General features: G+C 40.5%; 1 protein-coding gene across 1 annotated transcript in view; it reads right to left on the reverse strand.

Annotated features, from left to right (window-relative positions):
* The window catches only part of LOC131088192 (macrophage mannose receptor 1-like), a 53,208-nt gene extending 40,939 nt beyond the window's left edge, over window positions 1–12,269 (reverse strand). The window contains exons 1-4 of the mRNA XM_058032044.1: window positions 11,770–12,269; window positions 7,629–8,030; window positions 5,961–6,134; window positions 2,003–2,164 (exon numbers count right to left, since the gene is read on the reverse strand). Coding sequence (XP_057888027.1) covers window positions 2,003–2,164; window positions 5,961–6,134; window positions 7,629–8,030; window positions 11,770–11,836 — 805 coding nt within the window. The 5' untranslated portion in view covers window positions 11,837–12,269. The remainder of the gene's footprint in view (window positions 1–2,002; window positions 2,165–5,960; window positions 6,135–7,628; window positions 8,031–11,769) is intronic.
* Between the last annotated feature and the right edge of the window lie 361 nt (window positions 12,270–12,630).

Below are 12,630 nucleotides of genomic sequence, written 5' to 3' on the forward strand. Positions count from 1 at the left end.
ATCTGTATAATGAAAAAATGATCTTCACATAAATTTAGCAGCCATATCTATCAGTTTGCAATTAAAACACATCAACTAACAACTATCTTCTATGCCAGCACCAGTTTGCTCCCTTGAGCACTAATTTCAACAGTAATTTTCTCAGTCATTTAAAAAACAATCCATGTTTTGACCAAATCTTTAAATTGAAAATGGAAGTTTAGACAGAACAAATTATTCATAGCATTAAAAATACATTTCTCATCCTCTAAACTGGAGAAATATGGATTTGATTGAAGGACTACTAGATGGATAATGAATTGGCTGCATGTCTGTATCTGAAGAGCTACAGCCAATGGCTTAGAATCCAAATGGAAACCAGTAACAAGTGGAGTCCCTCTGGGGTCTGTATTGGGACCAATATTATCAATATCTACGTCACTCACATAGCAGTGGGACTAGGTGTACCCTCAGCAAGTTGGCAGATGACAGCCAGCTGAGAGGTGTGTTTGGCTCATGGAGGGAAGCAATGGCAGCCAGAGGCCTCTGACAGGCTGGAGGAGTGGGCCCATTGAAGTTCAACAAGACCAAGCACCAGGTCCTGTCCCTGGGTCATGGAAATTCACAATATCAATATGGACTAGGGGGTGAATGGATTGAAAGCAGCATGGCAGAGAAGGACTTCATGGATGAGAAGCTGGACATGACCAGGCCATGTGCACTCACAGCCCCGAAAGCCAAACGTGTCCTGGGCTGCCTCCAAAGCAGCGTGGGCAGCAGGGCAGGGAAGGGATTCTGACCCTCACCCTTCTCTGGGGATCCACTCGGAGTGCTGTGCTCAGCTGTGGGGTCCCCAGTACAAGAAAGGCATGGAGCCAGTCCAGAGGAGGCAGGAAAATTCATCAGAGGGCTGAAACACCCCTCCTGTGAAGAAAGGCTGAGAGAGCTGGGGTTGTTCAGCCTGCAGAGGAGAAGGTTCTGCGGAGACCTTATCACGGCTTTTCAATAAATGCAAAGGACTTCTATAAATTTGGAGGAAGACTTTTTACCCGGGCTTGTAGTGGCAGGACAAGGGGTAACAGTTTAAAAGTTAAAGAGGGCAGATTTAGATTGGATATAATGAAGGCATTTTTATAATGTTGATGGAACAGGCTGCCCTGAGAAATTGTGATCCTCATCATTGAAAGTGTTCAGGGTCAGGTTACATGGGACTTTGAGCAACCTAGTGGAATCCATGATGTCCCATACCATGGCAGAGAGGTTGGACTAGACGATCTTTAGATGTTCACCTTTCTACCCAAACCATTCTCTAATCCTCTTATTCTACAAATTTAGAGAGCACAACATATAGGTTATGGTATACAATATTTTATATTTCAACTGATGTACCATATTCAAAATATTTTCTAATCTATTTATTAGATGAATCAGTGAACTATTTCATGTTTGTACACAGGCTGAGAAGGTAATAAAGAGGATTTTCTCAATGTAGAATGTAAATATATTCAAGTAAAACTTAAAATTTTAAATTTAAGATTTTTCTCATAGGAGAAGTGTGAAGATTAAAACTAAAAGAGAATATTTATGAGTCTTTTTGTATATTATTTCTTTTTCTTTTCATATATTAGGATATACTGAAGATGCAATAGCTTTAGTGAAATAGGCAAAACTGCTGACTAATATACACTACAAGAAGAAAGAAGGAAGCATGCAATCTTGGTATCTACATCTTCAGTTTACGAACTGCTTTGCATTTTTCTACATTCCAACATTCATTCTTTGTAGCCGACATTATTTAATTGTTGTAATTTTTAATGCCACTATTATTTTATGGCAATATTTAATAATGATAAAGTAAATATTATCTCTCCTATATTTCCAGATGAATCACTCAATATAACTATTTCAATTTACTAATTACCAGAATTGAACAAATATAATCTTCAAGATGGAACATGCCATATTAGTGTCACTGTTGCAATAATACACTTTCTTAAGGAAAAAATGGATAATATTAACCTACCTGTGAGGTATGTTTGTTCATGTAACTCTGTGATGCTCAATAGCTCTGCCTTCTGCTGCTGACAGCTTTTTCTTGCCTGATGCCATTTCAGAGCTGTCTCAGAGTTTATCTGGTACTGGACATTTGTTAAAGGGTCTGTGTTCCACAAATCATTACTAGTAACTACAGGGAGAAACAAAAATGCTGTAACTCATCATAAAGGCAGAGCCAGATAAAATATACCCAAAAAAATTGCATAGCAAAAGACAAAAATTGCCCGAACACTGCTATAGACAAATGGTTTGAAAGAAATCCTGAGGTTCTCTAATGTAATAGTGGATCCAGGACAGTAGATAGGGTATGAAACAAGGTCAATGTTTTCTCTGGTACAAAAGAATCTGCTGTTTAGGTGGATAAAAACATGCTAAAAGAGTTGATTTGTGAATGTGGGAGAAAAGACTAAAAACTTTCAGGCTGATGCTAGCTAAGGTGTATATCAAGCTGACCTTTTTTCTGAAATAAACCCCAATTTTTTTACCAATTTGGGTCACTATGTAAAGTGGCTATAGATTTTTCTTTCTGTGATTGTGGTAATCAGATCCAAGTGCTGAATGCAAAGCTGACATCATCAGTATCCATCTCACATTCCCCTGCAATTCCTGATTCCTTAAGCATGTGTCTGACATGGCATGACTTTCTCCTCTGCCACACAGCCTGACTGAGCTCCTTGAATACCAGAATTGGCACTTTCAGGCAGTGCCAGTGAGAGCATCACCCAAAAGCACCCAACAGGAGAAGCTGCCCCAGAAGGTACCACACTCTTTACACTGCTGCAGTCTCTCCCTCCTCATCTCAATTGCTTCTCCACAAACAAGCAACAGAAAACAGTGTGATCTCGATCTGCCAAAAATGGAACCTACGTGAGTCCCAGCACTGAGCTAAATATCACATAAAGGGAATAAAGTTGCATGACTCAAGCAGAACACAGCAGAGATCAGTGCATGTCTGCCAACAAGGAAAAAAAAACTGAATTCCTGAAGCCTTTATCAGCTTCTCAAGTTGCAATCTGAAAAACTGAGAGAAAGAGGTCTTATCTAAATTCAGAGTGCTCAGAATACTTCAGTCTGCAAATAGAGGGAAATGGGACAATAAACAAAACTCAAAACAAAGCATGATACATGTTAAATACCAGGAGGTCACTTAACCAGTTCCACTTTTTCCTGTATTAAATCTGATTGTCTATAGGTAATATAAAGTGATTCTTTTCACATTATCTTTATTTTTAAAAGAAATAAAATATAACCTACTGTAATAATGGCATTTCATTAAAAATGGTAACTTTCATGTGATTATTATCCACAAATCAACTTCTGTCCAAAATATTTTATAACTGTCAGAATCAAAACTTCTTTCCTACACTATGTTCTAAAAGACCATAAACCCCTGTGCACAAGCTTGGGATGAAATTAATATTGCAAAAATAGTAAAATCTATAATTCAGTAAAGAAAACTGGCTCTGACTTGAGAGTAAGGGGTTTATAAATCTTGTGTAATTATTACAGAGAAGAGGTAAACAAGTCTTGGGCATTTATCCAACCTTCCACCTCAGTTCCCCTGTCTCATAATTTATAGCTGACTTCCATATGGTGCTGTCTTGTAGATTTTTGGCCTTTCATAAAAATCAAACTCATTTCTTAGTCTTGGAAAATTTGCTTTTAAGATGCCTGAGTTTTGAGAGTTCAAATGCAGGATTGCAGAGCAGGATTTTGGAAATCTGTAGGCTATTGTTTAAAGCTTAGTTCCCCCAGAGAAACAAGATAAAACATTTTCCTGGAATAATATATTTTAGTGCCTAAAATTAAAAAAAAAGCTAAAATAATGTTAAATCACACCTGCCCTCAGTACATAAGTAGAAAATTAATAAAAATCTGAACTCTATCCCTAAACAGATCAATTCAGCATTAATTTATTTTCTGCAGGTTTTGTTCCTGTCCTAGTCACTTGCATTTTTATGCATTGCTTAATGCATAAAAAACCCTTCAGAAGAGTTTCTGAATCTCTGAATCCTTCATCCATCAAGAGAGGCCTCAATGGACCTTTTCCCACTGGAATAGAGCTGTAAGTACACGTTGAGTCACTGTCCTGATGGGCTTACACTGTGCAACTTTTCTTCCCAACACCTTCTTTCAAGAACAGCATACAGTTCAAAAAGAGATGGTGTAACCTATAAAGAAGCAGAATTTCCTAGCCTACTAAAAATTGTTTGCTCTGCTCCTGCTCAGTTCCTTTAGCTGGGATTAAACTTCTGCTGTTACTGTCCCAGCATCTCTTTCTAAATCACCAAATAAAGGGTCACGATCACAATTATGGCACTTCCACTGATAAAATTTCTCCACCTCTATTGATTACAATCGTCACAGGCGCAGCCTCATGCCCTCTTCATTTTGGAGAACACCTGAGGTGGTTTTGGTCACAGTGAGAAGTGACTGGGTCAGCCGCAGACATTTCCCTGAAGGTCCTGCTCCCAGTAAGAGCAGCTGCAAGAGCTTGCATCACATATTTTCATGTTTGCACCCTTGGTCCATTTAGGAAGACAGTTTAGGAAACAACACTTTATTCTTAGTAAATAAACTTTAACACACACAAACTTAAACATCCTATTTTTAAAGGTGTTGCTGAAGTTTATTAACTTATCACACTCTCATATCTCATTCATTTCTCTTTCATAGGGATGACTAAAACTTCTGCTACTATGGCCTGTCTCTCATGAAAATATATGACCCAAACCTGAATATTTCATAGCTAGTACTGAAGAATCAGGAAGGAAACATGCAGGCAGTCAGCATAAAGCAGCTTTTTCCAAAAACAATCACTGCCATCTGAATGGATTTCCTTGAATTATGCCAAAGAATTAAACAAAATTTTAATGATGCCTCCTATTTGTTGTACTCAAATAATACTAAGCAGGGAGTATTCTTAAGTCAGCTTTGCATGTGCTTTATTAATGGGATTGATATTCCCAGCATGTTTTTATTGTCCTGAAAATTATATTGGCATTGAAGAAAAAAAAGGTACCGTTTTTATTTTCTGAAATACTGAATGCAACATTCATGGAAATCAGGAAAGGACACCAGTATTTTGTCATCAAATCAGTTAAGATCAACCCAAACAGTTTTCTTCACATCAAAGGAAAGGCATATTTTTCTCCTTATCTCTGCTTGCAGTCAGCTGGAGCTTTACAGCAAAACACAATAATAAAGAAGAAAGGAGGGGAAAGTGCTACCCTTCTCAGCATGACAGAAGAAGCAGCTCGCAGACAAAATGTTTAGTACATATTTTACAGAGGTCCAGAGAAAATTCATTAAAATTTAAAAGAATTCAAATGCATGCAGGCATAAATTACTCCCATTTACTTAAAGTAAGATCAACATTTCTAAATAAAGTTCTGCACTTTGATAATACTGCATTTTAAACACCAAGTATATGCAAACCAGGGAAATTAGAATACAAATACTTCTAATTGAGTTAAAAGACAGAAGTAAAATACAGTACACAGATTTGGGAAACACTGGGATGTACTAAAGAGTTCAAGAAAGTTCCTTCATGTCTAAAAGGCAACTCATTCTCGAAAGTAATTTTAATTTTCAATTAAATTGTATTCTTGCTTTCAGTTCCACTTCATAGATTTCTACTTTTTGACCTTTTATATATAATACTTATGCTTCTGTAAGCATCTAATTTACTTTCTATTTAAGTAAATTGTGTACACAGAGATTCCAGAATACGATTAAAATACTTTCACCCAAAAATAATTGGGCAATGTTTTTTATGCTGGGTTCTATATTTGGATATTTATGTTGCTCTTAAAAGGAAAGCAGGCTAAACAGAGACATTTCAAACCATAAGGCACATGTTATTATGGGCATATTTCCAGGCAGCTGAGTAAGAGCACAGCAGAACTGTGAATGTAAAATCTTACATTTCATTGGACAAAATCCATACTTCCTGTCAACATCATAGTCCGAGGTGGTTCCACACCAGAACCAGCCATCTGATCTGCCAGCATTTGTGCAGTCAGCATACCATTTACCACCAAACTTAAAAGGAAACACACAAGGGGCTCCATTGTCATTTCCTTTCACAGTGTAGGTATCTAAGGAGACACAACAATTCAAAAATCATAAAAATTAATAAGCATGAGATATATAGGAGTTAGTCTTTATGATCCTATTAAAATATTATAGCAAGGAAAGCTTGCTAGCTCAGTATATAACTGTACTAGAACTGGAACATTGCTCATTTTACTCCAGGCCAAAGCTGATACCCATGTTCATAGTGAGATAAATTTTTGTTGCTAAGGGAGACAACAGACCACAACTGAGCTAAGACAAGTACATTCCCATGCTAAATTTCCCATGCATAACAATCAAAAGTACAAAACACACACACTGATGCCATTTTTTAAAGTGCAAAAGACTGTTGAATGTTCTGTCAATAACCCAGTCAACTGCTGATCATTTTGGACATGGAAGAGCATGTCCATGTAAACTTGAAAGATTTATGCCATGGAGTGACTCCAATATATTATGCCCAAATAAATTTTATATTTGCATGTAAAAATAATTTTTCTTTTATCAGAAACCTGACTCAATGCAACTTATGACAGTAACTAAAGCAGCTTTCTGTGTGTGCTCTTGTCATGTACATTCGTTGATGGAAGGACATACAGGGGAACTGGACCTGACAAGGATTTTTGGAGAGGTGACATACCAGGGTCACTGTCTCACAGAGCTGCTAGAAAACAGAGGAGGAAGGAATAGCAGGACATCATTACATCTCCCCCCTGCCTTCTTTCACATAATTTGCTTTGCTAGGGTTCTTTGGCTCTGGCTTCTGGCCAAGGACTAGTACTGTAATCAGCCAAAGTGTAAACCACAGAAACTGCATCCATACCTCCCTCTGTGACCATTTCTGCTTATCATAAAATACTAAATGGGAAGTCAAATATATTTCCAGATACTTATCATGAATATATATATGGAGATGAACATATATATAGAGATGCATTATATGTAACTTTTTAAAATTTAACTATTTAAAATATCTTATTCAAATTTAACAATTTAAAATATCTCATTTCTTTGTCTAACATTTTAGCACCAACTCGGAGACTCCCTTCAAACACCTAGGAAGACATCTGCAATACACTGGAAATTAACATATCAAGAGTGAAATAATATCTTACTGTCAGTTAATATTTACATCCTAAGGAAAAAATATAACCAACAGACTAAACACTCACACTATGTCTTTCTGTACACATATAGTAAATAGTAAAAGTTATCATCAACTGCTGTGTAATAGTTATACATGTTTTGAATAACCATAGAATTTTTTGTTCTCTCCAAATGAATCACTACCATGCATGGTTAATCATCTATCAGCACTTTGACTAATTTGACAAAAACCAAACTGAAGTACTCAAAAAATGAAAGGCACACCCACTCAAGTATTGCTTATTTCACCTGAATTCACACTCACTGATCATTAATAAGATTAAGAAAATTCCTCTCCACATATAAAATGTTCTAATTATCTACACATAAAAACGAGTTTGAAATACAGAAATTAATTTACAGAACTTTACCTTCATAGCCTCGAGAACACAGATCGTCTGTGGTTCCGTAGACCTTCCACCTACTCCACAAACCAGATCCCTTGTACAGCATAATATTCCTTTCCTGTTTGTTTCCGTAGTTGAAAAACAAATCTTCCCCTTGGATTGCAAAGAGAGTCTCATTTCTGCATTCCCATCGCTGAAGTTCACTAGCCTTGTCACAAGGGTACAGGGTGACGGGAACCCAGTCTTTCTTCGAAGGCACTCCCAAGCACAATTTGAATGCTATGCTCATGAGCTGGTGATCTGAGACCCACCTGAATTTTTGTGCCTCATTTTCTTGGACACAAGGAGCAGTAGTCACTGAATTAGAACTTTGAGCCAGTACACAGCGCTTGTGATCTTCATTATATATTAAGAAGATGCTAGTATCTGTGAAAAAAAAAAAAAAAAAAAACAAACACTGGAATTATTTGGTTTGAGATAACCTTATCTGCTATCTAAATGAAGTATGAATCTGGACACTCCTCTTGATGTGCAAATCTCATTATCTGTTCAGCAAAAGAAGGTGTGGACTACACTTACACCTGTTGAAGAGGCTGTATGGTGCAACTAGCTCAGATGTGACGACATTTCAACTGGTTTGTGTCAGTGAAAGCATCTACACACAAAGGCACAAGGCAGCAGAGGTGTAGACCAAGTGTCTCCTGCAGGTTTAAAGCATGGGTTAAACTGAAGAGAGAAAACACACTCATGGTGTTAATCCAAGCTGCACCCAGGGAATTACTGAATTGAGGATACATGGACACTGTAGAGAGCAGATTCTGACACTGAGCTCTCCAGCAGCACTGGCTCCCAGGCTTAGGGAGACGACAACAGTCACTGAGTTCTTCAGGCTCCGTTTCCTCACAGTGGGGAGCTCTGCTCCCAAAAGCCCTGCTAAAATCTTTAAGGTATTAACTGAGGAGAAGGACCTGTTTTTAAGCTTTATACTCAAGTTTCTTGTAGAACATATTTATTTTTTAATTCAGTCATCAGTTACTTCTTTCCTGCATCTCTCCATTATGACTGAAATACCAACAGCAATAGATTTGCCATCACCAGTTATGTCTCTTCATGACTTATGAAAATATGCAAAGCTCTTCATAGCTTCCCAGGTTATTTCTCCCTCTCAGTAAACAGTGCTTCACAGCATGCATTTTCACGTATTCAAGGTTGGTTTCAAAATTGTAACCACTTGAAAAGTTTTAGCATCTTTTGCACGTGGATGTGCTATGAGTGTAACATTTCTGAGCCAGTCTTGCTGAAAGACTGAAAATTTCTCCTCTCTGATCCACCTGAGATACCTTTTGGCACAGTAACTTTATCATGCTCTTTCATATAAGGTAACAGGATGCACAACATTTTAAAGCTATATTTTAACTGGCTATGAGATAGGAAGGAGAAATATTAATTTATGTGACTCTGGGGATGGAAGCTGATTTAAATGCTGTTTATTTTAGTGTATGATTGCCAAACTAAATAAATTCTATAATGGAGAAATAGTTAAGGGGAAAACAGGTTAACCACAGAGAGTCTTCCCTTTTCTGCTGAGGCTCTAATGTGGAAATGATCATTCTGCAGAAGAACAATCTGGGAACAAATAACCTCTCTCTCAGAGAAAGAGCTGACCTAGACATATCTCATCTATAGTTCAGCTTCCTTCTCTTGTCCTTTGGCTTCCAACTCACTGGGAAATAATGTAAAACTGATGAGCACTGGAGGCAGAAATTGTTGTCTTTTGCCAAACTGTTTTACTCACAGACAATACAAGGAAATGTATAATTATCACTCCTGGTGACAACTTCTTTTTATTCTGATTTTCTACTAGCATTTAGCACAATGTTACTGTAAACTGATATATGCAGTGCTTGCAACTCTCCTTTTCCTGAAATCTTGTTCAAAGTTTCTGGATAAAAGAGATGTCAAACAATTTCACATGTGTAGAAAACACTACCTGATTTTTCAAACTGCTAAAATTGTATCTGTAGCCTAAAATAACCGCCCTTATTTTCTGGTTCTTGTGGTGTTAAAGAGAAGATGCTATTTCACATGAAAAAAGTATCCCTAAGTCAATATCCTCGATTACTGCATCCAGGCATGAGAGGGTACAGCGTTTTGGATTCAAAAATGAAGTTTAAAAGCTGAACAAAGCAGTCTGGCCAGTGGGGATGGAGAGGGGCACAAAACTGAGGCTCTCTGCTATTCCAATGGTGCCTTTACAAAGGATTATAAGTATGTAAACCCAACTCACTGCTTACACGAGGGCATATTCCCAATGCAGGCAGCAGTGCATATGCAAGCAGCTAAAAGGCCAGCTCAGCCAAGGAGGCAATGAAAATGAGCTGACACCAAACCAGGAGAATAGAACAAGAGGGAGCAGGATGCTGGAGCAACTGTGGCTGAGGCTGTAATTGCAGGATTTCCTTTCCCCCAGTGTTGCTCCTCTCTAATCCATGGCCATTGAGCAGACTCGTAATTTAGTGTTGTATTGCTCAAGTTTGCGGCTTTATTTCTGTTTATTCTGCCATCCTGCTCACCAAAGGGGATTCCCATATACCAGTATCTGTTTGAGTAATTAGATTGTCTAGAAGAAACAGGCCAGGTATTTGTGCAGCACTTCCTCTGCCCTGCCAAGTCCTCTCTGTAAACACTTGACACGACTCTTGCCAACATGATGAGCTGTATCTGTGAAATGGGCTGAGCAGAATCACACATAGCACCATTAGCTGTGTTTCACTGCTCTGCAGCTACATTTGTTACAGAGCTCTGTAACAGGCGCTGTTCTTCACCACAGATGAACTGTGGGTGGAAGAGTTTAGGGTCCACCACAGTGTGCTCATGAGTATCACAATGTTAGTACTTTGAATTAAACCTATTTCTAACAGTAAGTCGTATTTTGAAACTTACCCCTGGAAGGAAGGTATTTAAAATGCATAAGAACCTGACAGGCTTAGGAAACAACTTCACCACTACCAGTGCACAAGCAGCCGTTCAAGATCTAGTATCTTTTAAATCAAATGTCCCAAGTAGGTCCCAAAGAATTTTTCTCACAGACTTTCATTTTTCTTTAATCACCCACTGTGACTATTTGCCCATCTATCTCTGGCCCCAAGTTGTATTTAAGAATTGTGCCAAGTACTGCAGAATCTCACTGGACAGTATCATTTTCATGGTAGAGATTCCAGAATGCCAAACTGACTTCACACTCTGCAGCATTTCCAAACCATCACAGATTATGTGAGCATAAATAAGGAAGTAATTTGAGCAGCCAGTGAAGTGCTACCACTGTTAAACACTAATGGAGAGCATCAGAAGAACAGACCCAGAAACAGAAGCAAAAGAGGAAAGAGCAAGGAGGCAGATGCAGGTAGGGTGACTGTTTCCCCTACACAGGCTCTTGTCTGCCAGATGGCCAAAACTGATTGCTGCTAGTTACACAAAGAAAGGTTACAAGGCAGTGTTACAAAGATTTGCATTGCTAAATCTCAACCCAGAGAGCAAAGGATGCTGAAAGGTTTCCAGAAAGTGCAAGTGCAAAACTTTCACTGAAACGTAGCTGTGAGCTGGAAATCATGGCAAATCTCAGAGTAACTGGGCACAAACTTCAGGTATCACCAAGCAACACAACTTCTCCCTGTTGTCACACCTTTATCCATCCCAGTACCTCAGCTACCCCAACATTCCCCCTTGAAAGCCACCTGTGAAAGGCAGGGCCCGTCCAAGAGGGCTGGAGGACAGGCAGAGCCCCAGTACCGGGCAGTTCCACAAACCTCTGTGGTGAGCAGGGCTGCGAGGGAAGGCTGGGGATGGTGTCAAATCAATCGGGGACTCATCGGAGCGGTGGGGAAACCGAGGCAGCGCCAGTGACAGCCCTGTTCGGCGTCCCCAGCGCCACGGGCACCCAAAAGGCCGCCCAGCCTGGCAGCTCTGCCCGCCGGGCACCTCTGGGTGCGGGCGAGGAAGGGGTCCCGAGGGGGGGCCGCCTCCATCCCTCCATCAGCCGCAGAGAGGCTTTAAATGTTCGCGGGCTTCACCTGCCCCCGCGGCTCCTCCGCACGCCCCCCGCAGCCCCAGGGCGGGTTCGGCTCCGTGCGACCCCTCGTTTCTCGGCACAGCCCGGGGCACTTACCCAGCCGCGGAGCAGCCCGGGGCAGCAGCCCCAGCAGCAGCAGCAGCAGCAGCGGGGACGGAGCCATGGCCGAGCCCGGGCTGGGAGCGCAGCGCGTCCCGGTGGATCGGGAAAACTCTGGGCTCCAAATGATAAGGAAATATCCTGTCACATGGGGCGGTTTGAAATAACAGGAATTCGCTGTTCAAACTTTGCTTTCCTAAGCTGATTTTTTTCCCTTAGCGGAGGAAAGAGCCTTCTTCCAGGCATGTGCAGGTGATAAAGCGGTGATAGCTGCGAGGGGCGCTGCTTTTATTGTTGTTGCCGTTGTGCGCGGCGTTCGTTTTTGTTCTTTTATCCCCTTTGCGACTCTGACAGCGTTGCATCTGGGTCAGTGGTTTGTCTTCCAAGAAAATTAGCCAGTCCCGCTGGTTGGGAGGAGGAAAGGAGAAAGATAAGGGGAAGAAAGTCAAGTCTCAAGGAAAACCCCTGCTCGAAATCCCGGGCTGCTGCGCAGAGAGGGCTGCAGAAGGAGCAGAGACCTACTTTGGGACGCCGGGATCTGCGCTGCGCCCCCGTGCCCAGCGCTCCTCCCCCGGGCGCCAGCGGGAGCGGGCGCGGCTGCCGAGGAGGGCACCGGGGGCTTTGAGGACCCTAAGAGACATTCTCTGAAGCCCAATAAATAAACTTCACCCGATTTGTTTGTTTGTTTGTTTATTCTACCGACAGTGATGACACTATCTGCTGTTGACAGAACTCAAATCCTGCTCTTGAATGAGTGCGGGAAGGGCAAAACCTTGCCTGCTAGCTGAGTTTCACAAGCCAAGCACCTGCCTGGAATTAAATTATCTTCCTGAAAAGGTGCCTTTAGGGCACAGTCAG

This window comes from Melospiza georgiana, chromosome 1, assembly GCF_028018845.1.
Source record: "Melospiza georgiana isolate bMelGeo1 chromosome 1, bMelGeo1.pri, whole genome shotgun sequence".
NCBI classification, from domain to species: domain Eukaryota; kingdom Metazoa; phylum Chordata; class Aves; order Passeriformes; family Passerellidae; genus Melospiza; species Melospiza georgiana.